We start from the raw sequence: 27320 nt of genomic DNA, 5'->3' as shown, positions 1-27320 counted from the left end.
GTCGCACGACTGCAAAACGATTGTAATAAACGCTAGACATTGTCCACCGTTCGTCATTTCGGATGTTCCGCACATACGCTTTGTTCCGATCGCGACACCATGCCACCATGCCATGCAGCCAAAAATACTACCTACAAAGGGGCAGACCGCGGTTTGTGTGTGTGTGTTTGATCGATAAAATTAGTTCCCCGCACAACAAGTGCGACATGTCCGAAGAAGAAGCTTTTCGTCCGCCCGCGAGAAACCTTCATTGAACAAATCAACCAATCAACAAGTTGGGTTAAAAATAGAAGATGAAAACAAAAGAAAACCACAACAAAAAACACGTACCCATTTGGTGCGGTATGCTGAACGACGGGCAGATGATATCATCGCTCGTATCATACACCTCGACGGTGCACTTGTTGAACGACTGGCCGTAATTGTTGAAAACGTGGCACGCATACACACCGGTATCCTCGTACTCGGCGTGGTCCACCTGCAGCGTGATGAGCCCGTTCTTCTGCACCATATGGTACCGCCCGGTTGGTGCGATGTCGCTGCCATCCTTCGTCCACCGGACGTCAATCTCCGAGTCCAGCACCACGCACAGCAGCTTGAAGCTGTGATCGCGCTCGATGAACACGTTCTTCAGGTACACCGCAAACGATGGCCCGCGCTTGGACGGTAACGCGCCCAGGCTGCACCTGGACGAGCTGCGGGGCGGATCGTCACGCTGCCCGACCGGGCTACGGGTGGCATGGCGCCGCACCGCATCCGCCCGGCTCTGCCGCGCGTCTACCGTGCGGCGGGTACTTCTTTCCCGGTCACCGCCCGTCACCGAGTCCGCCTCGTCCGTAAGTCCCTGGCGGGCGGCAATCAGCTGGATGTGCGTCTGTTCCGACTTTTGCTCCCGACGCACCTCCTGACTGCTGGCGATCTTGTAGTGCGTTATCAGCTGCTTCACCGCATGTATCGCATCCTGCGTGCTGGTGCGGGTGTACTTCTCCTTGCTACCGATCACTATGAACTGTTCCTCGCTCAGACAAAACTCGATCGTGTCGAAGATCTTGAGCAGTTGCAGCTGGTAGCGCAACAGCCAGTCGGAAATCGTCCCATTGCTGCCGAGCCTGCGCATCACGTCGCAGTACCGCTCCAGAGACTCTGCTAGCAAACGAAGATACTCGACGGAGTCGAGCTGCAGCGGGTTCACCGTTAGCCGTTCAATTACCAGCTCGAACGCGCCCAGCAGCTGGTCGTCCTTCTCGACCAGCGTCTGCAGGCAGCAGGTCGTCCTAACCTGCAGCATGACGCTCTTGAGCGTGGCCAAATTCTTACGAACCATTTCCAGCAGATCCTTCTGCTGTTCCGTCTTGCTGTGCAGATCAAGCAGCGCCTTCAGCAGCCGGTCCAGGCTAAGAAGTTGCCGCTTGATCTCCTCCACGATCGTAACTTCGCGCTCATTGCGCACCCTGGTAAGGTGCTGCTGCGAAATTAGCGATACGATGCGATACAACTGTCTCAAGTTATGCTTCAGTGCCGGATTCAAGGCTTCAGCGTCTCCCGCGCTCGTGCTTGGCGGCAGAACGCTCACCAGATCGTGCACGGGAATGGTAAGCTGCTGCAGAATGTTTACGCAGGTCGCGTAAGACGGCTTCTGGACAGTGGCCACCACGGACGGATGCAGCAGGGTTAAGGATTTACAAATTTGCACAAAGTAGGACTGTACGGTCTTTGAGGTAAGATCTACCCGATCCGAACCGAAGTTCAGCTGAATGTACTCAAGATCCTTCTGCAGCAACTGCAGTTCCACGCTCGTTTTGCTTAGCGCGAGTTCTGCTTCTGCCTGCGTTGAACGTCTTTGGTAAATGCATTGTCTTACTTCGGTGAGCAGTACCATTACGGTTTTGTAAAGTGTGTAAACGGTTCTCCATTCCGTAACTTGAAGCTGTTCGCTTCGTTGTGGCAACTGGCCAAATGAATCCACCAATTGCAGAAGGCTATCTTCCAGCACTTTCCATGTCTCGGACTGCGCTGAGTAAAGGTCAATCTGAGACAAGGTGGTGATCCATGTAGCGATTGGAGCGTGGAAATGCTTCACAAGTGGCATTTGAACCTCGCAACGCTCGAGATCGGCAGAGGTCATCATGCTAAGCTTAACATTTTTAAGTGCAGAGGACAAATTTTTTCCCGCACTATTGGTTAGGAACATACGCTTGATTTCCAGCAGCAGTTCATGCACATTGTCTAGGACGGTTTGAACCTTAGCAATAGTCTTTTCCTGCTGAATAGTATCTTCCGATTTCTTCATCATCACCACAGCGGCTTGCGCTGTATCTCCTATCTTCCTCTGAACTTCATCTTCTTTCTTTTGCTGCTTAGTTTCATTCGTTTCCTGTACCATCCTTACCTCAGCTTCTTCTGTTTTCTTGCTCTTTTTCCTTATCTTTTCCTCTTCCGCCTTCTGCTTAGTATTTTCTTCTTTCTGTATTGTCTTCTTAGCTTCGTCTTCTTCCTTTTGTTTCTTTGTTTCTGCTTCCGCCTTCTTTTGTTTTGCTTTTTCCTTTTCTTCCTTCTCTTTGATTTCTTCCTCATCTTTCTTCTTCATCTTTTCCTTTTTATTTGCTTCTTCTTCTTCCTTTTTCTTCTTGATGTCTTCCTCTTCCTTCTTTCTCTTAGCTTCTGCCTCGGCCTTCTTCTTGGTCTCTTCTACTTCTTTTTTCTTTCTAGCTTCATCCTCTTCTTTCTTCTTCTTGGCATTTTCTTCTTCCTTCTTCTTCTTGGCCTCTTCTTCAGCCTTCTTTTTCTTGGCTTCTTCCTCTTCCTTCTTCTTCTTGGCCTGTTCCTCTTCCTTCATCTTCTTCTTGGCAGCTTCTTCATCCTGCTTCTTCTTGGCGTCTTCCTCTTCCTTCTTCTTCTTAGCCTCTTCTTCAGCTTTCTTCTTCTTAACTTCTGCCTCTTCTTTCTTCTTATTGGCTTCTTCTTCTTCCTTCTTCTTCTTAGCTGCTTCTTCTTCTTGCTTCTTTTTGGCATCTTCCTCTTCCTTCTTCTTCTTGGCTTCTTCCTCTACCTTCTTCTTCTTGGCAGCTTCCTCTTCCTTCTCCTTCTTGGCAGCTTCCTCTTCCTTCTTCTTCTTGGCGTCTTCCTCTTCCTTCTTCTTAGCCTCTTCTTCCGCCTTCTTCTTCTTGGCATCTTCCTCAGCCTTCTTCTTCTTGGCTTCTTCCTCTTCCTTCTTCTTCTTGCCTTCTTCCTCTTCCTTCTTCTTCTTAGCTTCTTCCTCTTCCTTCTTCTTCTTAGCCTCTTCCTTCTTCTTCTTAGCCTCTTCTTCAGCCTTCTTCTTCTTGGCTTCTTCTTCTTCCTTCTTCTTGATTTCTTCCTCTTCCTTCTTCTTCTTAGCCTCTTCTTCAGCCTTCTTCTTGATTTCTTCTTCTTTCTTCTTCTTGACTTCTTCTTCTTGCTTCTTCTTAGCTTCTTCCTCTTCCTTCTTCTTCTTGAGTTCTTCCTCTTCCTTCTTCTTGATAGCTGCATCCTCTTCCCTCTTCTTCTGGAACTCTTCCTCTTCCTTCTTCTTCTTAGCTTCTTCCTCTTCCATCTTCTTCTTGGCCTCTTCCTCTTCCTTCTTTTTCTTGGCTTCTTCTTCAGTCTTCTTTTTCTTAGCCTCGTCTTCAGCTTTCTTCTTCTCGGCTTCTTCTTCTTTCTTCTTCTTCTTAACTTCTTCCTCTTCCTTCTTTTTAGCTTCTTCCTCTTCCATTTTCTTCTTGGCTTCTTCCTCTTCTTTCTTTTTCTTAGCCGCTTCTTCCACCTTCTTCTTGGCTTCTTCCTCTTCCTTCTTCTTAGCTTCTTCCTCTTCCATCTTCTTCTTGGCCTCTTCCTTTTCCTTCTTTTTCTTGGCTTCTTCTTCAGCCTTCTTTTTCTTAGCCTCGTCTTCAGCCTTCTTCTTATTGGCTTCTTCCTCTTCCTGCTTCTTCTTGACTTCTTCCTCTTCCTTCTTCTTCTTGATTTCTTCTTCTTCCTTCTTCTTGGCTTCTTCTTCAGCCTTCTTCTTCTTAACTTCTTCCTCTTCCTTCTTCTTCTTGACTGCTTCCTCTTGCTGCTTCTTTTTGACCTCTTCCGCTTGATTCTTCTTTTTGGCTTCTTCCTCTTCCTGCTTCTTCTTGGCTTCTTCCTCTTCCTTCTTCTTCTTGGTTGCTTCCTCTTCCTTCTTCTTCTTAGCTTCTTCTTCAGCCTTCTTCTTCTTAACTTCTTCCATTTCCTTCTTCAGCCTGACTTCTTCCTCTTTCTTCTTCTTCTTGGCTTCTTCCTCTTCCTTCTTCTTCTTGGCTTCTTCCTCTTCCATCTTCTTCTTGGCCTCTTCTTCTTCCTTCTTTTTCTTGGCTTCTTCTTCAGCCTTCTTTTTCTTAGCCTCTTCTTCCGCCTTCTTCTTGAATTCTTCCTCTTCCTTCTTCTTCATAGCTGCTTCCTCTTCCTTCTTCTTCTTGGCCTCTTCTTCAGCCTTCTTCTTGGATTCTTCCTCTTCCTTCTTCTTCTTGATTTCTTCCTCTTCCTTCTTCTTCTTGGCCTCGTCTTCAGCCTTCTTCTTGACTTCTTCTTCTTTCTTCTTCTTTACTTCTTCCTCTTCCTTCTTCTTGGCTTCTTCTTCTTCCTTCTTCTTCTTGGCTTCTGCCGCTTCTTTCTTCTTCTTGGCTTCTTCCGCTTCTTTCTTCTTCTTGGCTTCTTTTTCTTCCTTCTTCTTCTTGGCTTCTTCCTCTTCCTTCTTTTTCTTGGCTGCTTCCTCTTCCTGATTCTTCTTGGCTTCTTCTTCTTCCTTATTCTTTCTGGCTTCTTCTTCTTCCTTCTTCTTTCTGGCTTCTTCCTCTTCTTTCTTCTTCTTGGCTGCTTCCTCTTCCTGCTTCTTCTTGGCGTCTTCCTCTTCCTTCTTCTTCTTAGCCTCTTCTTCAGCCTTCTTTTTCTTGGCTTCTTCCTCTTCCATCTTCTTCTTGGCCTCTTCTTCTTCCTTCTTCTTCTTGGCTTCTTCCTCTTCCTTCTTCTTGATTTCTTCCTCTTCCTTCTTCTTCTTAGCCTCTTCTTCAGCCTTCTTCTTGATTTCTTCTTCTTTCTTCTTCTTGACTTCTTCTTCTTGCTTCTTCTTGGCTTCTTCCTCTTCCTTCTTCTTTCTGGCTTCTTCTTCTTCCTTCTTCTTTCTGGCTTCTTCCTCTTCTTTCTTCTTCTTGACTTCTTCCTCTTCCTTCTGCTTCTTGGCTTCTACCTCTTCTTTCTTTTTCTTGGCAGCTTCCTCATCCTGCTTCTTCTTGGCCTCTTCCTCTTCCTTCTTCTTCTTGGCAGCTTCCTCTTCCTTCTTCTTCTTAGCCTCTTCTTCAGCCTTCTTTTTCTTGGCTTCTTCCTCTTCCTTCTTCTTCTTGGCCTCTTCCTCTTCCTTCTTCTTCTTGGCAGCTTCTTCATCCTGCTTCTTCTTGGCATCCTCCTCTTCCTTCTTCTTCTTAGCCTCTTCTTCAGCCTTCTTCTTAGCTTCTTCTTCTTTTTTCTTCTTGGCTTCTTCCTCTTCTTTTTTCTTCTTGGCTTCTTCCTCTTCATTCTTCTTCTTGATTTCCTCTTCTTCCTTCTTCTTCTTGGCCTCTTCTTCAGCCTTCTTCTTCTTAGCCTCTTCTTCAGCCTTCTTCTTCTTAACTTCTTCCTCTTCTTTCTTCTTAGCCTCTTCTTCAGCCTTCTTCTTCTTAACTTCTTCCTCTTCTTTCTTCTTTTTGGCTTCTTCTTCCTTCTTCTTCTTGGTATCTTCCTCCTCCTTCTTCTTCTTGGCTTCTTGCTCTATCTGATTTTTCTTGGCTTCTTCCTCTTTCAGATTTTTATTGATTTCTTCTGCTTCCTTCTTTTCTTTATCAAGCTTAATCTGTATAGCTTCTTCTTCTTTCTTATTCTTAATGGCCCCTTCCTCTTCTTTCTTTTTGTTACTTTCTTCTGCCTTTGTCTCAGTTTCTGTTTCATCTATCTTTTTCTTATATTCCTCTTCTGATTTCTTATTGCTGACTTCAGCCTCTTCTTTCATCTTCTTGGCTTCTTCTTCATCTTTAGTCTTCTTAGCTTTTTCTTCTTCCTTCATCTCCTTATCCTCTTCCTCCTCCTTCTTTTTCTTGGTCTCTTCCTTTTCCTTCTTTATCATAATCGCATTATCTTCTTTCCTAATTGAACTATTATGTTTTTCTCGTGCGTCCTTCTCTATTTGGATACACTCGCGGATGTCGTGCTGTACATGAGTGACCGTCTCGAGCAGTTTGCTATGAACTGTGCCCTCCTTGGCCTGTTCCAATGAATGCTCAGACTGTGTCTTTTCAAGCGACTCGCACATCTGCAGCAAACAATCCTCCATCACTACCGTCGGTTCCACATGAGCCGACTGCAGATCGATGTTCTTCAAGATCTCGGTCACCTTCGCAATAGGAGTTGTAATGGCATTCACCAGCTCAATGCTCTCAAGCTTCATAGGCTGGCCGATGAGCTCGTTGATCGTACTCTCCAAAGCGAACAACGGCTTCGACACCTCCTTCACTACAATCTCTGTCTGGATAAGCTGTTGGACATCAGACAACGATTGCTTCAGCGACTCCAGAGCGCCCTGTTGCATCTGAGATGCCTTGGCCCGAGTGTCCTTCTCCATCTGGATACACTCGCGGATGTCGTGCTGTACATGAGTGACCGTCTCGAGCAGTTTGCTATGAACTGTGCCCTCTTTGGCCTGTTCCAATGAATGCTCAGACTGTGCCTTTTCAAGCGACTCGCACATCTGCAGCAAACAATCCTCCATCACTACCGTCGGTTCCACATGAGCCGACTGCAGATCGATGTTCTTCAAGGTCTCTGTCACCTTCGCAATAGGAGTTGCAATGGCATTCACCAGCTCAATGCTCTCAAGCTTCATAGGCTGGCCGACGAGCTCGTTGATCGTACTCTCCAAAGCGAACAACGGCTTCGACACCTCCTTCACTACAATCTCTGTCTGGATGAGCTGTTGGACATCAGACAACGATTGCTTTAGCGACTCCAGAGCGCCCTGTTGCATCTGAGATGCCTTGGCCCGAGTGTCCTTCTCCATCTGGATACACTCGCGGATATCGTGCTGTACATGAGTGACCGTCTCGAGCAGTTTGCTATGAACTGTGCCCTCTTTGGCCTGTTCCAATGAATGCTCAGACTGTGCCTTTTCAAGCGACTCGCACATCTGCAGCAAACAATCCTCCATCACTACCGTCGGTTCCACATGAGCCGACTGCAGATCGATGTTCTTCAAGGTCTCGGTCACCTTCGCAATAGGAGTTGTAATGGCATTCACCAGCTCAATGCTCTCAAGCTTCATAGGCTGGCCGACGAGCTCGTTGATCGTACTCTCCAAAGCGAACAACGGCTTCGACACCTCCTTCACTACAATCTCTGTCTGGATAAGCTGTTGGACATCAGACAACGATTGCTTTAGCGACTCCAGAGCGCCCTGTTGCATCTGAGATGCCTTGGCCCGAGTGTCCTTCTCCATCTGGATACACTCGCGGATATCGTGCTGTACATGAGTGACCGTCTCGAGCAGTTTGCTATGAACTGTGCCCTCTTTGGCCTGTTCCAATGAATGCTCAGACTGTGCCTTTTCAAGCGACTCGCACATCTGCAGCAAACAATCCTCCATCACTACCGTCGGTTCCACATGAGCCGACTGCAGATCGATGTTCTTCAAGGTCTCTGTCACCTTCGCAATAGGAGTTGCAATGGCATTCACCAGCTCAATGCTCTCAAGCTTCATAGGCTGGCCGACGAGCTCGTTGATCGTACTCTCCAAAGCGAACAACGGCTTCGACACCTCCTTCACTACAATCTCTGTCTGAATGAGCTGTTGGACATCCGACAACGATTGTTTCAGCGACTCCAGAGCGCCCTGTTGCATCTGAGATGCCTTGGCCCGAGTGTCCTTCTCCATCTGGATACACTCGCGGATGTCGTGCTGTACATGAGTGACCGTCTCGAGCAGTTTGCTATGAACTGTGCCCTCTTTGGCCTGTTCCAATGAATGCTCAGACTGTGCCTTTTCAAGCGACTCGCACATCTGCAGCAAACAATCCTCCATCACTACCGTCGGCTCTACTTGAGCCGACTGCAGATCGATGTTCTTCAAGGTCTCTGTTACCTTCGCAATAGGAGTTGCAATGGCATTCACCAGCTCAATGCTCTCAAGCTTCATAGGCTGGCCGACGAGCTCGTTGATCGTACTCTCCAAAGCGAACAACGGCTTCGACACCTCCTTCACTACAATCTCTGTCTGGATGAGCTGTTGGACATCAGACAACGATTGCTTCAGCGACTCCAGAGCGCCCTGTTGCATCTGAGATGCCTTGGCCCGAGTGTCCTTCTCCAGCTGGATACACTCGCGGATATCGTGCTGTACATGAGTAACCGTCTCGAGCAGTTTGCTATGAACTGTGCCCTCTTTGGCCTGTTCCAATGAATGCTCAGACTGTGCCTTTTCAAGCGACTCGCACATCTGCAGCAAACAATCCTCCATCACTACCGTCGGTTCCACATGAGCCGACTGCAGATCGATGTTCTTCAAGGTCTCTGTCACCTTCGCAATAGGAGTTGCAATGGCATTCACCAGCTCAATGCTCTCAAGCTTCATAGGCTGGCCGACGAGCTCGTTGATCGTACTCTCCAAAGCGAACAACGGCTTCGACACCTCCTTCACTACAATCTCTGTCTGGATAAGCTGTTGGACATCAGACAACGATTGCTTCAGCGACTCCAGAGCGCCCTGTTGCATCTGAGATGCCTTGGCCCGAGTGTCCTTCTCCATCTGGATACACTCGCGGATGTCGTGCTGTACATGAGTGACCGTCTCGAGCAGTTTGCTATGAACTGTGCCCTCTTTGGCCTGTTCCAATGAATGCTCAGACTGTGCCTTTTCAAGCGACTCGCACATCTGCAGCAAACAATCCTCCATCACTACCGTCGGTTCCACATGAGCCGACTGCAGATCGATGTTCTTCAAGGTCTCGGTCACCTTCGCAATAGGAGTTGTAATGGCATTCACCAGCTCAATGCTCTCAAGCTTCATAGGCTGGCCGACGAGCTCGTTGATCGTACTCTCCAAAGCGAACAACGGCTTCGACACCTCCTTCACTACAATCTCTGTCTGGATGAGCTGTTGGACATCAGACAACGATTGCTTTAGCGACTCCAGAGCGCCCTGTTGCATCTGAGATGCCTTGGCCCGAGTGTCCTTCTCCATCTGGATACACTCGCGGATATCGTGCTGTACATGAGTGACCGTCTCGAGCAGTTTGCTATGAACTGTGCCCTCTTTGGCCTGTTCCAATGAATGCTCAGACTGTGCCTTTTCAAGCGACTCGCACATCTGCAGCAAACAATCCTCCATCACTACCGTCGGTTCCACATGAGCCGACTGCAGATCGATGTTCTTCAAGATCTCGGTCACCTTCGCAATAGGAGTTGTAATGGCATTCACCAGCTCAATGCTCTCAAGCTTCATAGGCTGGCCGACGAGCTCGTTGATCGTACTCTCCAAAGCGAACAACGGCTTCGACACCTCCTTCACTACAATCTCTGTCTGGATGAGCTGTTGGACATCAGACAACGATTGCTTCAGCGACTCCAGAGCGCCCTGTTGCATCTGAGATGCCTTGGCCCGAGTGTCCTTCTCCATCTGGATACACTCGCGGATATCGTGCTGTACATGAGTGACCGTCTCGAGCAGTTTGCTATGAACTGTGCCCTCTTTGGCCTGTTCCAATGAATGCTCAGACTGTGCCTTTTCAAGCGACTCGCACATCTGCAGCAAACAATCCTCCATCACTACCGTCGGTTCCACATGAGCCGACTGCAGATCGATGTTCTTCAAGGTCTCTGTCACCTTCGCAATAGGAGTTGCAATGGCATTCACCAGCTCAATGCTCTCAAGCTTCATAGGCTGGCCGACGAGCTCGTTGATCGTACTCTCCAAAGCGAACAACGGCTTCGACACCTCCTTCACTACAATCTCTGTCTGAATGAGCTGTTGGACATCCGACAACGATTGTTTCAGCGACTCCAGAGCGCCCTGTTGCATCTGAGATGCCTTGGCCCGAGTGTCCTTCTCCATCTGGATACACTCGCGGATGTCGTGCTGTACATGAGTGACCGTCTCGAGCAGTTTGCTATGAACTGTGCCCTCTTTGGCCTGTTCCAATGAATGCTCAGACTGTGCCTTTTCAAGCGACTCGCACATCTGCAGCAAACAATCCTCCATCACTACCGTCGGCTCTACTTGAGCCGACTGCAGATCGATGTTCTTCAAGGTCTCTGTTACCTTCGCAATAGGAGTTGCAATGGCATTCACCAGCTCAATGCTCTCAAGCTTCATAGGCTGGCCGACGAGCTCGTTGATCGTACTCTCCAAAGCGAACAACGGCTTCGACACCTCCTTCACTACAATCTCTGTCTGAATGAGCTGTTGGACATCCGACAACGATTGTTTCAGCGACTCCAGAGCGCCCTGTTGCATCTGAGATGCCTTGGCCCGAGTGTCCTTCTCCATCTGGATACACTCGCGGATGTCGTGCTGTACATGAGTGACCGTCTCGAGCAGTTTGCTATGAACTGTGCCCTCTTTGGCCTGTTCCAATGAATGCTCAGACTGTGCCTTTTCAAGCGACTCGCACATCTGCAGCAAACAATCCTCCATCACTACCGTCGGTTCCACATGAGCCGACTGCAGATCGATGTTCTTCAAGGTCTCTGTCACCTTCGCAATAGGAGTTGCAATGGCATTCACCAGCTCAATGCTCTCAAGCTTCATAGGCTGGCCGACGAGCTCGTTGATCGTACTCTCCAAAGCGAACAACGGCTTCGACACCTCCTTCACTACAATCTCTGTCTGGATGAGCTGTTGGACATCAGACAACGATTGCTTCAGCGACTCCAGAGCGCCCTGTTGCATCTGAGATGCCTTGGCCCGAGTGTCCTTCTCCAGCTGGATACACTCGCGGATATCGTGCTGTACATGAGTAACCGTCTCGAGCAGTTTGCTATGAACTGTGCCCTCTTTGGCCTGTTCCAATGAATGCTCAGACTGTGCCTTTTCAAGCGACTCGCACATCTGCAGCAAACAATCCTCCATCACTACCGTCGGTTCCACATGAGCCGACTGGAGATCGATGTTCTTCAAGGTCTCTGTCACCTTCGCAATAGGAGTTGCAATGGCATTCACCAGCTCAACACTATCCAACTGCATGTGCTGATCCACAAGCTCGTTGATCGTACACTCTAAAGCACTGAGTGGCTGCTCGATGTTGAGCGTAGATGATTTAGCTTGCATAGTTTTTCTGATTTCTATCACGCTTGTTTTTAACGAATCTAGTGTACTCGTTGATACAGTTTCACTAATATCCGTACTCTTTACCTGCTTTCGCTTACAAGTCATTATCAACAGATTCAAATCTTCACACAAGTTCTGACACAGCAGAGCCATACCGTTTTCATTACTTTGCGAATAATCGTCCGCAGCACCATGGAGAAACTCCAAGGAAGTTAAAACCTTGCAATGATCGAATGAATTATTCATGATCTGATCTTCCACCGTCTCACAGGACTGGCGCATAGCAGTTGCCAACTTCAACAAAGATGCAAATGCTGCCTCATTGTCCGCAAATACGGACTGCTCGTGAGTTTTCAAACACAAAGTTGCACACTCGTCAAACTCATGCAAGCATTTCAGCAACCGGTGAGCACTGTCAGCATCTCCCAGCAGTTCGAAGAAATCCTTCTCCAAACCTTCCCTCATCCGTGCCGAATCGTTATGGATAGAAAAGAGCGCAATCTCATAGATGGCCTTGCGGCGTTCCTCGGTCGCCGTGACGGAAGACTCCCTTTCAATCAGGAAAAACACCATCTTTCTGGCGTGCTGCAGTATGTCTTGCCGTATCTTCTCGTACTTATTGTTCGAGCGCATATAGCTAAAGTGCTGCAAATTGTCATGCACGTTCAGGAAAGCCGTCGACATGTATGACAGCATCTCCTGCTCGGACTTCTCCTGCAGCGCCAGCTCAAGCTTCGTCAGATGGTTCATCAGCAGCTGGATCAGCACAATCTCCATCCGAGCGCACTCCTCGTCGTCGATCGAATCGGCCGTGTGGATGCAAAACAGCCGATTGAGACAATCTTCCAGCCGCACAAACACGTCCCCATTGCGGGTGTACTCCTTGCTCGTGCGCTGTATTTCCTCCTTGAGGTGTACGATCATCTCGTAAAACTCTTCAATCTGCTGCTCGAGCGCCTGATTGCTGCTGTACTCCCTTTCCGGCACATGGCGCAGCTCGCTCGACAGCTTCGACAGGGCCGCTTTCATTTCCTCCAGCGGCACAAACATATCGTTGAGACAGGTGATCACCTCCGCGTACGATGCGCTCGCCTCGACCAGCTCGACCAGGCTGCTCAGCTCGGTAACGGCCGGTTTCATTTCCTCCGCCACGATTCGCTGCTGGCGCTGCTCGGCGCTCTGCACCAGCAGCACCTCCGTCTTGTTCTTCAGCTCTAGCAGCACCTCCGTCAGCCCAAAGCGGGCAATTTCCGACCGCACGTTGCAGCTGTCCGACTGCGAAACGATCGTCAGTATGGTGGCGAGCGACTTCTCGAACTCCAGCACCGTGATCTGCAGGTTTTTGATCTGCAGCCCGCCGATCGGTTCGTCCGCCTTCAGGATGAAATCGATGTCCTCGAAGATGGAGCGATTGGTGACGATGCTGGACAGGTCCTGCATCGCCGCGACCGAGTCCGCCTCCTGCAGGATGCGCTGCGACTGGATGCTTTCCTGCGCCGACTCGATGCTCGTCTGTACCTCCAGCAGCGCCATGTAGATCTTTTGCTGGGTGACAAAGTCCGCCTCCGGCTGCTGGCCGGCCAGCAGCCGCATATCGGTCAGACAGTTCAGGATCTGCTTACCGCAGCCCTCCACAATGCAGACGCTCGTGCGGTACACGAACGTGCGGCTGTACCCGCCGATCTGCACACACTTCTCCACCACGCTCAGCCCGCGGGCCAGATGTTCGACGGGGCCGAGCAGGCTCTCCAGCACCACCGGGCGGCCGGCCAGCTGTTTGTGCAGCTGCTGCACCGGATACAAGATGTCGGCCAAAATCTTCTCGCTTCGCTCCAAGAAGCTGGGCGTCATGGCAAGGTCCGTCTGATTGCGAACCTCCTCCCGTATCGAGGCGAGATGGAAGACGACCGTCTCCACCAGCGACAGCAAGCGTTCGGCCGTATCCGCACCGCCGGACGCTCCTCCTCCGTCCGTCGTCTTGGCCGGGCTCGTCAGTACGGGCAGACTGTCCCGGCTCAGTATGCTCATCATCACGTCCTGCTCCAGGTCCGAGTGGTCGGACGGGGTCATGCTGCGGAACTCGTCCTGCTCGCCGCTGCTCTGCCGGTGCGTCCGCACCTTCGACGACGCGATGCCGCTCTCGAACGTGAACGTGTTCTCGTCGTGCATCTCGTCGATGTCGAAGTCGGTGCGCCGATCGTCCTCGAACACGTTGCTGTCCTCGACCACCGGCACGTCGATGACGAGCGCCTCCATCACCAGCTGCCCGGACGTGGACGTTTCCTTCACGAACCGCAGCGACGGCAGGCTGGTCACGTTTTCGTTTTCGTTAATGTTCTGGTGCAGCTGGTCGGCAAACATCTGCACTATCTGCAGCGCCTCGTCGTTCGTCAGCTCGGGCGTTTCGTACAGCGACACCGACACCTCCTTGCCGTCGAAGGTGAACGAGATCTCGCCCCGCCCATTGCTGGCCGCACTCTCGTACGACGCGGCCGTATCGAACATCTGCGACGTGCGCTCCTCGTGGATGGTGGACAGGGACGCGTCCTTCACTAGCGGGCCGGCAGCCGCCCCCTCCGGTGGGAGCGGCCCTTCGTCCGCTATCCCGTCGTAGCCGTGCAGCGAGGCGGTACTGCTTACCGAGCCCATGCAGTTGACCGCCTCGCACGTATACGTGCCCAAGCAGCACTTGCCGTCCTGCCCGGTAATGATGCGATGAATGTCGCCCGGCTTCAGCTCGGTCCCGTCCTTGTACCACTTCAGCACCGGCTGCGGCACCCCGATCACCTTGCACTCCAGGTTGACCGTGCCGTCACGCAGCATCACCGCCTTCAGGTTTTCCAGGAACTTCGGCTTCCGGTAGTGCTTCGGTATGATCAGCTTCACGAAGCAGGACGTGCCGGCCTGGCCGAACTCGTTCGACGCCACACACTTCCACTCGCCCTGATCGTCCAGCTGGGCCACCACGACGTCCAGGTGGTACGTGTAGGTGCTGTCGTCCGCCGTCAGCTTGCAGTTGTCCGAACCGTCCACCACCAGATCGTCCTTGTACCAGCAGACCGTGGGCTTCGACACGGAGCTTACCACCACCGTCAGGCGGAACGGTTCGGCAATGTTGACATCGCGGCTGTTCAGCCCCTGCTTGAACACGGGCGCCTGATTAACCTGCAGCAGGTTGAGCCACTCCTCCTCGTTCAGCTGCGCCTTGATGTCGTTCACCGAGAGGAAGGTGGTGCTCGATGCCTCGCCGAGACTGTTGCGGGCCACGCAGCAGTACGAGCCGAGCGAGTTCACACCGGTCAGGTGGTACACGTCGCCCGGCTTTAGCTCCCGGCCGTCCTTGTACCAGCGCAGGATGGGCGTCGGGAAACCGATCACCTTGCACTCGAACGAGACGAGCCCCTCGTCCGTCATGACCGCTTTCAGGCCCTCCATAAACCGGGGCGCACGGTAGTTCCGGGGCACTGGGAAGAGGAGACAGAGCATTAGCACAAACTTTCTCCCAGCACGTTTGCCACTGGCACCGCATGCTTACCGTCCAGCTCCACCACATTGGTGGTGATGCCGATCAGACCGTCCTTGCACGTGATCACGCACTTCCACTCGCCCGCGTCGCACAGTTCGGCCGCATTGATGTCGACCAGAAAGCAACCCAACCCGTCCTCGAATATCGAATACTTTTCGTTCGCTTCGATCAGCCCATTCTGGTTGTACCATCGCACACTGAGCGGAGCTGCAGATAGATTGACTGAAGAGCAGAACAGAAGAAAGAACCACAGTGTGAGTGTGAGGGGGGAGAGGAATGTCTTGCCACGTGTTTCCGATTGTTTACACACTTTTGCAACGCAGCTCCAGTCGATCGCCTATTTTGCCCTTAATTCTTTCGAGTTCTTCGATAAACACCGGTGAAATTCTGTAATGGAAAGCACACACACACATTAGTGCAATGACGCAATGACCACCAGCGAACAACACCACCCATACTTATCGATCATTTTTTCCTTCGCAATCGTGTCCTGCTCCTGCACGCGAACCTTCGAGCTGGAGCGGCTGCGGCCGACACAGTTCGTCGCCACGCAGGTGTACACGCCGAGCGATGCCAAATCACCCCCGTTGATGGACAGCCCGAACATATCGCCCGCCTTGATCTCCTTCTCGTCCTTGTACCAGCGCAGTTCCGGCGTCGGGTAGCCGATCACCTTGCACTCCAGCGAGATCGTACCCTGGCTGGTAAGGATGGCCCGCAGCTCGTCGACAAACTCGGGCGCTTTGTACGTTTCTGGCACTGTGAATGTAGGAAAAGTAGGTGAAAATCTGCTGTACCGAGTGGGGGCGGTTTTGCCCAGCCTCCTATTGCATACCTCGCACCGTTAGCTGTCCACTGCAGACACATTTGCCCAGCAGGTTCTCCGCCTGACAGGACCATTTGGCATTATCTTCGGGCAGTACGGTCGCAATGTCGAGCGAGTGCAGCTGGCCCTTGCTCGTACACACGTACCGTTCCGACTCGGCGAGCGGTACCTCATCCTTCAACCAGGTGACCTGGCGCGGTAAAGCAAAACGGGAAAACAGAACAGAATGTACAACACATATCGCGACCAGCAGTACAGGCGTGTACAGATACGATACCTTTACGTCCTTAGTGTTGGAAATGTGCACCGACAGTTTCGCTTTCGTCCCCACCAGCACCGTATAGTCACTAAGCTTCCTTAGGAAAAATGGTGCCCCAAAGTGTGGCGTTTCATCCACTGGAAAACAGAAGAAAACGGTGCCCCAAAACGGTTAGTTAGAATAGTTAATAATATTGTAGTAGGCTATGACTACTAGGACTACCTAACAGTGGGATTTTGCCTCAGCAATATTTCAGGGGGCAGCAATATAAAGGGGGAGATGTAGTAGGCTATGACTACTATGACTACCTAACAGTGGGATTTTGCCTCAGCAATATTTCACTTCCTAGGCATAGTAGCCTATGCCATGTTTAGCAATAAAGCAGTTCATAGTTAACCACCAAACTAGCAAGTTGGTTTTTATTTGCTCTCTGTGTGAACTGTAACAAATATCGCCGGGAACAGGTAAAAAAAGGGTGTCATTTGCTTTCATCGCCTCCTTAGCTTACCTTGGAATGTTTCCTCGCGCATCATCTCCACGTAGACGGGGCTGGAAGAGATGGAAAGAGAGAGAGTGAGAGTGAGTGAGTGCAGCTCAGAACTAGTGGTGGGAGCACGGAATCGGACCTACCCGATTCCGATGCCGTGTTCGGAATCAATTCTGGAGTCGATTTCGTGGTTGACTCCGGAGCTGATTCCGGAGTTGACTCCGGAGCTGATTCCGGAATTGACTCCGAAGCTGATTCCGGAGTTGATTCCGGAATCAGAATCGGTTTTGGAATCGGAGTCGACCTGGGAATCGCAATTTGCTCCGGAAACGGGATCAGAATTGACTCCAGAATTGGAATTAGCTCCGGATCAGTTCTTGAATTGAAATAAGAAGCTTCAGAAGCAAAATCTGTCCGAGAATCTCCATTAGAATGGATCTTTTACAAGTAAATTTGGATCTTTTGCGGCTATTAATAAGTAATCAAAACGCCTATACTTATGGAGATGCCGAAACTGATTCCGATTTCGAAGCCAATTCTAATTTCGGAGCCAAATTTCATTCCGGCGCGGATTTCAAAACCAATTCTGGAACCAATTCCGGAGCCGATTCCAAAAACTGATTCTGAACTTACTATCCACTAGTCGCTTCCAGCAAACTTCGGACCTAGCCGGAATCGATTCCGACGAAAACTTAATTTGTCCCATCACTACTCAGAACATCCGCGTCGGCTTCAATCGCAATTCCCGGCCACCGTTTGGCATTACACTCTGGGCCGCGCACAACCGCGGGTGAGTAAATTATTATGTAATGGGTCGAACGAAACCATGTGTTTGTTCGTCTTGTGTACGAGGTGTGCGGTCATGCTCTAAGAATGTCCAACAAAACTGCATGAGATCAGAGACGCCTGCTACGCCTGCTACGACTGTGTGCGGCATCATTTAATTAGCAACAACACACACGCGTCCCAGTGCGTAAGCAGCACACATGTCCCATCAATGTAGCTCATTTTCGAACTGCGAACCGACTAATTACGCGCATAATTTTGAACCGATTTCCTGCCCTGTGCGCCTGTGTCCTTTACTACCCCACACATTGTCGTTATTGCGCGAGGCAGATGTGTCGTCGCGCGAATGCGTTGTGCTGCTGCCGCCGTTCCATCTAATTTGTTGTGCAAAACCGTTTATCCATGGGCAGCGCCGTGTACGACGGTTGGACGAAGGGGGCTGGGCGGGTACGATAATGTTATATTTATAATCGGACCGCCGATGACGCGTTGACCGCCGCCGTCGCCCCGAAAACGCTCGCAGTGAACTTGATCAGTCTGCAAAGTGTCGAAAATATTACCCTCCCGGACATTAGCGTTGAGGGGGAGGACGCGCTCACGTTAAGTATTAAGTAATGCGCGCGTATGGGAGTGTTGGTGTCGTTCGAGGATCCGCGACCTCGCACGCGATCCAACCTTGCACGGATGGATGGCGTATACTCCAACAACCGTCGTCCAAATGGGGTGTGTGCGTGTGTGGACACGGTGGACCAGAAATAGAGACTGAAAAGGTGAGCACCAGCATACAACATTATGCTCAAGGATGCACACGAGACACAGTGTCCGGGACGGACGGCAACCCATGCCCATGCACCGTCCCAAACGTGCTGCTGCAATGCCATTTCGTATGGTTCGGTGAGCATAACAGAGAGCACGGAATACCAGCAGCTGTTGCAAGACCGGCCCGAGCTCGTCCTGGCGCGCTTAAAATATAACAATAATTAGCACAGGGCACACAGACAACAGATTTATGATTTCGTGGAACCGGGGGACTGGGACTGGCAGTTGTAGGGGGAAATGGGAGGGAGGGTCATACCTATTCCCTTTCGATACGCCATCGATTGCCACACATCGCGAGCGAAAGTGGCGGTGCCATTGCAGCGAAGGTCACACTGTTTATTTTGTGACTGATTGTGACTATTGCACACACACACACACGCACAAGACAGGTCGGACGCCCGCAAGATGCCTGCCAGGACACCGACCGCCGATCACCGACCACCGATCGGTGCTGCTATTTTTAAGTCCACCGCCATCGCCGCCGACAGTGTGTGACATTGCATTAGGGTGGGCCCCATCAAACAAATGGCGCAACGTTGGCCGTGAGCAGCAGCAGCAGCAGCAGCAGCAGCAGTTTGAGGACCCAAGGACCACCCCCCCCCCCCCCCCTCCGATATGCTGATCGATCCATCCCTTTCATTGATAAACATAAACTCACAAATAGCGGAGGGCCCTACGCAGTAAGAAGGGTCGAAAGGGCCCCATAGTCCATCGTTTTGCGACACATCCCTCAAACCCACTCACCTTTTCCGTTGCCGAGGTCCAATCGATATTTCGGTGCCATTCCCTTTGTACACCTGGGTGCCTGCCTCACCCTTGCAGCAGTTGCTCCCCATACTGTGGCCGGGGGCGGCGTCGTCGTCTCTGCTAGCAGCAGCAGCAGCACAGAATTTCCCTCAAAAACAAAACCTTCCTTCCGATCACGCAACTCGATCTCAACCAACCAAGCACCACGCGCCGCAAACACTTCACCTCTTCACTTCACTTTCGTTTAGTGTGTGTGTTGTTTCGTATTCGCTTTTCCACTTGGCAAGTAGAATTTCCAATTGGATTCCTATTACACTTTCGCGCAGAATGGTCCAATTGCTTAAAAACGATCGCTTTCCTACTTGAAATACTTTGCCTTTAACAGGCCTGGGGATGATACATTTCTCCCCCGGTACTACGGAAAATTCTGACCCCACTACCACCACCACCACCACTAAACACACGTCGATCGCGCACTGCTTCTTCACATTACGAAATCACGCAGACGAATGCTGCGAAATGGAAAACGTGGGAAATCGATCCTCTGCAACACACACTGTAATCCCTGTTCCCTTTTCGACAGGTGTTTGATCTGGGCTGTGCCACGCTGATACTGCCACACACACACACGTTCTGCAGGGAAAATAAGCGAATCTCCAAAAAAAAAAGTCCCTTCCTGGTTGTGCGTTGTGAATTAGAGAAGCTCACTTTTTCACACACTTTCGCTGTTCGTTATACACTAATACGTAACGGGTTCGTTCGGTGATGTGCCCGGTCTTAAACTACACGTGCAGCCCAGTGTTCCGGGGGCGTGGGGAGTAGGCACAGCCCACGTTTTGCTTGCCGCGAAATGCTGGACGGGGAAGTTCTGGTTTTTTGCAGGAATTTCGTCGGGATCGTCGGTAGTATATCTTCGTCGTGTCGGAACGACGGAACGCGCGGCGCTTAACTAGAGCCACGACAGCGCTGTGTCTGGTTGCGCTGGTGCTGGGTACGTCCAACACACACGCACACAAACACTCTGGCTTGCTCTCTTTCTCTCTGTGCCCCCGGGTGCGCAAAGTCGTGTTTGCATGAACTTTTCCCTAGCGAACTATATTTAGACGCTTCTAGACCAGATCCAACAATAACGTATACTTTAAAAATAGTGTACCTAGATGGGAGTAGGGATAGGAGGGTATACACTGCTAAAATGTACGCACGCATACAGTGTGAAGGAACCGTTCCCACTAGCGGGGGTCGTCCGACAGTTCACTTTCGGTAGCGGTGATAGTTTTACAATTTATTTTTTTAATTTCAAGCTATTTTATTATTCGCTCAGTAGAAGAGCCAAGTATGACATTCTAAACATTGAAGATCTTAATTTGAGATCTTTTTTTAGATTTTTTATTCCAAATATTCAAAAGCCGTCGGTTGCGCATTTCAAATGTCATTTCAAATAGCCTATTGCAGTTGTCTCTGCATTCACATGCAACTCTGCCCTCATCAGCGATCTCTGCCGAGTTCAACCAGTCTGACCCAATTCCGATCAGTCGCCTTCAAGAACCCATTCATCACCACCCCGCAAGCAAACTATATCCGCTGTCGAACTAGTCCGGCTGCCTGTGCTATTCTTGGTGCTGCTAGGGGCACACACACACACACACGTGTACGGACGGGTATGTCAACCAGCATCAGCCATGACCATCCTCAATGGGTCGGATCCGGCCACAGTCCGGCGTGGTCTCGATCGGTGACCCTTCCCTACCAAAACGCGCACACACACACACGGTCACGCCATTGAACGCGCGTACGGGTAAAAGTGTCGTCAAAATATAGAACAGTGTAACGCAACCGATGACCTTACCTACGGTGTCAAGTGAGTGGCGTTCTTCCCACTCGCCCACAGTAGCAACGTGCCGCATTCCTTCCGAGGGCGACATGGCGTGAACTTCGTATGTTTGGCCGTACCTTCAGCGCAATTTTGGACATTCATCTTTTCCCCGTTTTCTTTCAACTGTTTCTCGATTTACACCAAAACAAGTGTTGCGATGTGTTGCGTGAACGTGTTTTGTGCTTGAGAATTATTAAATTATGTTATTTTTGCTTATTCTTTAACGGTTCTCCGTTCGGGTGTATGTGTGTGGTGTGTAGTTGTGTTTTCTGGTGTATAATTAGTTTAAAGTATTTCGGTTTGTTGAGTTTGTTAAAAAAAAAACAGGCAATAAAATAAACTCTAAATCACATTAAGCGGGTACACCGGAGAGGGCGCAGAGGGCGGATAGGGATGGAGCGGGATGTGAGAGTTCGATTCGATGCTAGGTTGAGTATCTTACAGTACCGTTCCTTAACCGGCTGATAACGCTGTCGAACGTTTCCTCCAAGCCCTCGTACACTGGAATGCCGTGCCGTTTGGCCAGATCAATCAAATAGGCCCGCCCGCGGTTGTAGTCTTTGATGGCGGAGGAGGAGAGCTGCAAAGGGGGGATAGCATAAGCATAAGCATCTGACCTTTGTTGGCGGAGGGGACGTCATTCACCCTCCCTTCCTCGGCCCTTTACTACTCACTGTTGTGTTGTGCCCGTTCGGTGCCGATTCGTTCGAGGGAAGCATTTGCACGCACAGCACAACGTTGTAGCCGAGGCCGATGTAGTGTGCGGCCATTGTCATGGGTGCTAAAGATCGGGTTTCATTCGTGATCGCGAATATGACGATGCGGCAAGCGTCCAGCATGGCGGCATCATACCGGAGCGTGCTCTGGGGATCAAACTGTTGCTGCTGCTGCGGACCGGCGCTTCCATCACCGCCGACCGGTTGCTCCGGCTTGCCGCAGCAGAACCCTTCGTGCAGGGCCGACACGTAGTAGCTGAGATTGTGGCGCTTCAGCATCGGGAAGGCCCACCGCTGCCGCCAGCTCGTCTTCATCCAGCAGCTGCCCCCGAGATACACGTCCCGCGGCTCGATGCGCCCGAGCAGTGGTTCGCTGTCATCGCCGTCATCGCCGAACGGATCGCCGTCGAATGTAAATGCACGTGGTTCATCGATCGCGGGCGGCAGTGGCACGGGGGAGTGGAGCTTCGGCCCCTCCCCACCCGGACCCGCGTCGACCGATAGGGGGGTGGTGGTGGTGGTGTGGTTGAGTTCACTACTGCCGCTGCTGCTACGACTGCTCGGTGGGCCAGCCACCGAAGCCGCCGCTGCCGCCGCCGCACTGGGATCGGTTGTTCCGTTGATTGCGGGTTCGTGCCCACTTTTCGGCAACACAAACGTTCGCGGGCTCTTGAGGGAACCATTTTCAAACGGTGAAAGCTCCGGATTCGTGTGATTCCATGCTGGGAGGAACGAAAAAACAAGCGAAATTACTTGCCTGGCGACAAAACAAGCCTCAAGCATAGCCGTGTGCGCCGCCTCGTACCTTGCAAATCCGTCAAATACACCGGCGGCTGCTGCAGGTTCGTGCCCTTGATCGGTGACGTGCAGTTGTGCTCGTAAAAGTCCAGCATCAGTATCGACACGCACGCGTCGATGATGCAAAACTCCTCGAAGCTGATAAGTACGCGTTCCGCGTCGCCCCGTCGGATGAGCTGCGTTTGCACGTCCAGTCCGGTCACCTCCTCGTAGCAGAGCAGAATGTTTTGAATGTTGCCCATCGTGCCGACGTTCGCCGGGTAGCCTAAGCTGCCGAGGGCCTGCTGACACTGGGCTAGATTGATGCGGGCCGACTCGGTCACATCCGCGGCAACGCGCTCGAACGTTCGTCGCAGGGAGCTACAAAAAGGAAGGGGAAGCGATTAGAACACGCAACGGGGGGGGGGGGGGGGGGGGGGGGGCGAACGCAATGATCGCAACGGTAAGGTGGGTTCCTCCATTTACATTAAGCGTGACGCTAGATTGACTGGCGGCTGCGGGCAGCAGTTCCCCAGCAGCACTTCCTTGATCTGCTCCAGCGCGGTTGGAATACTGTCCAGTACCGGTAGCCCACGGCGCAACACCAGTTGCCTTAGCATTTGCTGATTGCTCATGAGATCCATATACTCGCTGCAGAAAAGGGAAAAAATGGGGTTTTCGCTATTAGAAGCTCTCAGTTTATTACTTTCCTACTAGCACTTACTCTTCCAATAGCGTTTCATTGAGAATTTTCTGTCTGCTGGAGTACGGCAGTAGCACAAGCAATAAATATTTCGAGTTCTGGCCCGCGATGTGTGCCACCTCGATGGCCCCCGCCGTCGAGCGGGTCTGTGAGTCGAGCACGAAAAACAGCACCTTCGCCTTTTCCTTCGCTCGATGCTCGAGCTCGATCAGATCTGGTGTCCAGTGGGATACTTGCTGGAAATATGGCAGCCAAATTAAACCCCGATTAGCTCACTTCTACGCCACAATCGGCTACCTGCTTACCGGATTGTAAAACGATATGCCCAGCCGGTCGAGCGTCGGTATGGCCACGTCCGCCCGCCAGGTCGTGGGATTGCAGGAACCGCCGAGAAACACCTCCGGCCCGGGCGACGGTTCCCCGTCCTTTGCCGTGCCAGCGTGATTTGCCAACACGCTGCCCAGTTCGTCGACGTTGCGCGCCCTCATAGCATGAAACGATGACTGTCGGCTACAATGGCAATACAAGATACACGTCGGCTACACGTTAATTAATGCTGTACTGGCGGGAGGGGGTGAGGTGGACGATGACGGTGCAGTCATGCGACGTAAAAAGGAGACCAACTACCCAAAACATTTCGTACAGGATGCTATCGCGGTGAACTCGCCGAACGTTAACCGTTCGCCCGGTGGTGATGGTGGTCGGTTCGGTCTGTCCTTTCGCTGCTGGGACGGTGAATGTTGCCGGTTTGGTTGCTGTTGTGATGGTGCTGCTGCTGCTGCTGATAGCGATAGTGTTGCGTTGGCCACCGGCGTCTGCACGCTGCTTGGACGCGTCGTGTTCATCGCCGGAGCTCGTGTGACATTTTTCATCGTGAACAAAATGTCCCGCACTGTGAGTGTGGGGGGGGGGGGGGGGTTGAGCAATGAGGATACAAAGAGAGGGAGAGAGAGAGAGCAAAATAAACACACTTTTTATAATTTGAGCGATTGCGTAGGTGGTGAAGGAATGTTTGAAAAAAAAACACAACAGCAAAAATTACAACCATCGATGTGCGGTGCAGTTGGGGAATTCAGGAGGGAAGAGGATGGCACAGTATCGCTGTACCGGCGGGTACCGATCAGAGTGTATTAACGAACATAAATAGAAGATGATCGGGTTGTGATGAGTGCACCACGGGATAAGCAAAACGGAGTATGATGCAGGCGCACTGGGAAGAGTCAATGCAATGCGCGTTCACTACTGTTGGTTGCAATTTTGCCATTGCATTTTAAAATTTAAATTTAATGATAAAAGATTTAGTTACATACAATCCAAATAAATATTGGCTTACCTTGCTTCCTCGAAAGGGACTGCTGCAGGTCGGCAAACAATTCCGCGATGTAGGGTTGTTCGCCCGACTCTGCCCGTGCCTTCCAGCAACGGTAAGCGTCCCTGAAAGCAGGCGAAAGAAGAAAAAAAGAAATAAATTTGCAATTGCCATTGTCGTTCAATCGTCCAATCCGTTTCGCACAATTGCTCCGCTCCTCCATATCATGGCCGCCTTTAATCACATTATCTTCAACACGCGTGCTGCTAATATGACAACGTTGCAAAGCCCACTTTTCGTACGTTAATATTTGTTCGTTGTCCCGTTCGCCTTATCGGGTCTGGGGGGGGGGGGGGGGGCATTAACGGAGCCGTAAATCAAATTCCCCACCGGGACCATGAGCTGATCAAACACAATTTCAGGGAAGGCGCGAAATCAGCTCTCACCTCATGAACGTGTAGCATCCATCGTGGTAGTTTGTTTTGATATCCAGCGTGCTGGGGCGCATCATGACCGTCGAGATAGCTGGAGGAAGAAGGAGGAGATAAGAGCAAAAAAAAAGAAAAGTGAAAACACGAAAGTAAACAAGCCAGTCGGATTAAAGCTGCTAGAGGAATTAAATCATTGAGCCCTCATTGAGCCCAAGGGGGGGGGGGGGGGGGGGGGGATTTTATGTGCGTGTGATCGATTTCTTCCAAGACGAAATGTGTGCCAAGACACACACACACACAAACACCGCTCTTTTAGTTTATAGTTCGGTTACAGTTTCCTGCTTCACGGCGCACACGCTGCCCGGAAGTGATTCACTGGAGGTCGCATAAACAACTGCCCCCTCCCAAGTGGGGCGTGGGAGAGGAATGTGAGTGTGCGCGGCCCGCCACGATCGCGCTTAAGCGTGTAAGTAAAAGAGAGTGATAGAGTGAGAGAAAGAGACAGAGAGAGAGAGAGAAAGAGAGAGAGAGAGAGAGAGAGGGGAGAGAAAGAAAGAGAGAGCGTGTTCTTGCAGGTGACGCTGTTTTTCGTATTTTTGCCAAAGCAAACATTATAATGTTCGGGAACGGGACCTGCTGGCACAGTCTGCTGGGAAGCATTGGATTTGAATAATTACAACGTGATTCGTGAAACGGCATTTAGCAGTCACGGCACTCTGACTCATCCGCGCACAGCACGGGAGAGAACGTGCCATGACACGATCGCCCTCCCCCCTCCCCCCGGGTCAGTGTGGTGTGATGGAACGCGGCCCTAGCGGGATGCGAGCGGTGGCCTAGAGGGGAGGAAACACAATCGTCTCGAGTCACCACACAGGCACACACACACACACACGATTGATCACCCCAACTAATCGGCAAAGACGTTGGTAGAGAGAGAGAGGCAAAGGTTCGTCAGCAAAACCCGCACCGTCGCGTCATCGCCACAGCATTAGGTCATTCTGAGATTATCCGCACCAAAGGCTGACGCGCGAACGTTCGCTTGCGCGCGCACTCGCGCACACACACACACACACGCGCACGCACGCCTCTCAAGAACCGTTGGTCAAGCGCTCGGCCGTCCCCACGGGCAGCGTGTTTTGTTGTGCGTAATTATCTTTTAAGATCTTTATTTTGCGCGCCACTTTTACGCCTCGCCGATTAGCGCGGGCGAAAGGCACGGGACAACAGCGCAGAAGGCCATGCCTTTCATCTGCTAGTTAGAATTTGCGTGTTTTTTTTTTTGTTGTTGTCTGCTTCTGTTTCGTTGGTTTCGCTCACTGGTACACAACACTACCCATTAATTCAAGTGCGTTTGTCATTCGGCGGGCGGTGTGATGGGGAGTCACTTTTCGCAAACAGCGCAAACAGCATATGGCCGCAAGGCGCGTCTCCACCCAACCCAACCGCACCCCAACCCACGGGGTTTCTGTAACGGGCGCGCGCGGTACGTACTTTTCAAACAACTGTGCATCACCGTTTAACCTTGTCCAGCTGGTGGTAAGGTTAACACCAGCGCAGTGGTAGTAGCACCCAGGCCAGAAAAATCGATACCGTGCAACCTGGAAAAAGTTGATCCGCCGTCCGTAGTTGCTGTTGTGTTGTTGTGTTGCGTACGCCTCTTGACTGGGTGTTTGGGGGGAGAGGTTTAGTTGGCTGTTGTGCAGGCAGGCAGGCTCGTTCGTTCTCTCTCTCTCTCTCACACATACACTCTCTCTAGGGCCTACGATATGTCTCCGACACGGTTCAAGGATGAGCACAGAGGGCACACGTGAACTGCTGTTTGCAACGGGCGCGCTCTAACTGCTCCACGCTCCCGCCAGACTGGTGGACGACTTTCTCACAAACGACATCCGACGACAGGGGCATGCATTATCGCCGTACAACTCGGAACCACCACAAACAACAACGACAACTACAGTCGACAACACTGCACAGACTCACTACAGTACCAGCGCACAACAGCACACTTCCAGCGAGCGGAGACATTTGATCGACCGATTCACGCTTACGGCTACGAAAAACAGGGCAGGCGTGGGGAGGGAAGGGCAGCGCGGTCCTCCCTACGCTATGCTCGGTCGATGAGTGAAGCTATCCATCCAGGCGGCACACCGTACAGGCTAAGCATGCCATTCGCGCTTGATGTCGAAACAGTTGTATTTTTAGAACTGACGTCATACGCCAGCCAGATAAGCTTCGCCATTCGCTAGCCCCAGGGCCCCCGCACGGCGAACAATTGACCCGGAACCGGTCCGGCCCGCACTTCCTGCCGGTTTGGGCTGTCGAACGGGCGCCCCGGCCAGCGTCGGGAAGAAATTATTCATTTACAATTATCCAAAAACACTTACGGCACTCGGGCAGCGGTGCTGCAAATCAACAGACAAAACAAACTTTCCACACCAACAAACCCGTTTATTATCCATGCTTGACAGCACGCGCCAAGTGACGTTGTGTCAAACTGGCTGTCTACGGTGCCGGGCTGAGCGCTTGGTGCGTGCGCATCTGCCCTCGGCGGGGGAAAAAGCGGTTGAATATCGGGGAGTTTTTCGGTAATTTCATGAAAAAATTAATTAATATATGCTATAGGTATGCATTTTATTCGTAGAATAATCCTTTTGAGCGTTATGGCACACAGTTTTCACGTAGACATTGTGTCAACAAATGTCCAGCGATAAAAATCTCAACGGTTCTGGTGAGCGGAT

At 51.3% G+C, this 27320-nt stretch overlaps 2 protein-coding genes across 11 annotated transcripts in view; both read right to left on the bottom strand.

Annotated features, from left to right (window-relative positions):
• Positions 1-19695, bottom strand: part of LOC1273231 (uncharacterized) — a 31986-nt gene extending 12291 nt beyond the window's left edge. The window contains exons 1-8 of the mRNA XM_061648630.1: positions 18771-19695; positions 16443-16483; positions 15953-16071; positions 15685-15865; positions 15308-15608; positions 15160-15236; positions 14859-15071; positions 331-14787 (exon numbers count right to left, since the gene is read on the bottom strand). Coding sequence (XP_061504614.1) covers positions 331-14787; positions 14859-15071; positions 15160-15236; positions 15308-15608; positions 15685-15865; positions 15953-16071; positions 16443-16483; positions 18771-18862 — 15481 coding nt within the window. The 5' untranslated portion in view covers positions 18863-19695. The remainder of the gene's footprint in view (positions 1-330; positions 14788-14858; positions 15072-15159; positions 15237-15307; positions 15609-15684; positions 15866-15952; positions 16072-16442; positions 16484-18770) is intronic.
• A 1126-nt stretch (positions 19696-20821) lies between these two features.
• Positions 20822-27063, bottom strand: LOC1273232 (uncharacterized). Of its 10 annotated transcripts, none has more exons than XM_003436178.2 (10): positions 26967-27063; positions 24598-24676; positions 24176-24276; positions 23470-23734; positions 23148-23352; positions 22864-23078; positions 22626-22790; positions 22168-22520; positions 21321-22084; positions 20822-21226 (listed from the first exon to the last, which is right to left on the bottom strand). In XM_003436178.2, the coding sequence occupies exons 2-10, from the start codon at positions 24660-24662 to the stop codon at positions 21071-21073; spliced, it is 2289 nt and encodes a 762-aa protein (XP_003436226.1). In that variant the 5' UTR covers positions 24663-24676; positions 26967-27063; the 3' UTR covers positions 20822-21070. The 10 variants fall into 10 exon arrangements, with proteins under 10 accessions (XP_003436226.1, XP_061506480.1, XP_061506482.1 ...); XM_061650496.1 differs by having other exon boundaries at positions 25260-27016; XM_061650498.1 differs by lacking the exon at positions 26967-27063 and adding an exon at positions 26074-26959.
• Between the last annotated feature and the right edge of the window lie 257 nt (positions 27064-27320).

Source organism: Anopheles gambiae, chromosome 2 (assembly GCF_943734735.2).
Source record: "Anopheles gambiae chromosome 2, idAnoGambNW_F1_1, whole genome shotgun sequence".
Taxonomy (NCBI): domain Eukaryota; kingdom Metazoa; phylum Arthropoda; class Insecta; order Diptera; family Culicidae; genus Anopheles; species Anopheles gambiae.
The sequence above is the reverse complement of the archived record's forward strand: the minus strand, read 5'-3'. Positions and strand labels throughout refer to the sequence as shown.

Excerpts from the sequence above, each read along its gene's own strand:
- LOC1273232 (XM_061650495.1), bottom strand. The coding sequence starts at position 26,325 with ATGTGTGAGAGAGAGAGAGAGAACGAACGAGCCTGCCTGCCTGCACAA. Across the intron at positions 24,677-26,180 it reads GGCGGATCAACTTTTTCCAG|CTATCTCGACGGTCATGATG; the intron begins GTTGCACGGTAT and ends TTCTTCCTCCAG. Across the intron at positions 23,079-23,147 it reads GCATATCGTTTTACAATCCG|CAAGTATCCCACTGGACACC; the intron begins GTAAGCAGGTAG and ends CCATATTTCCAG.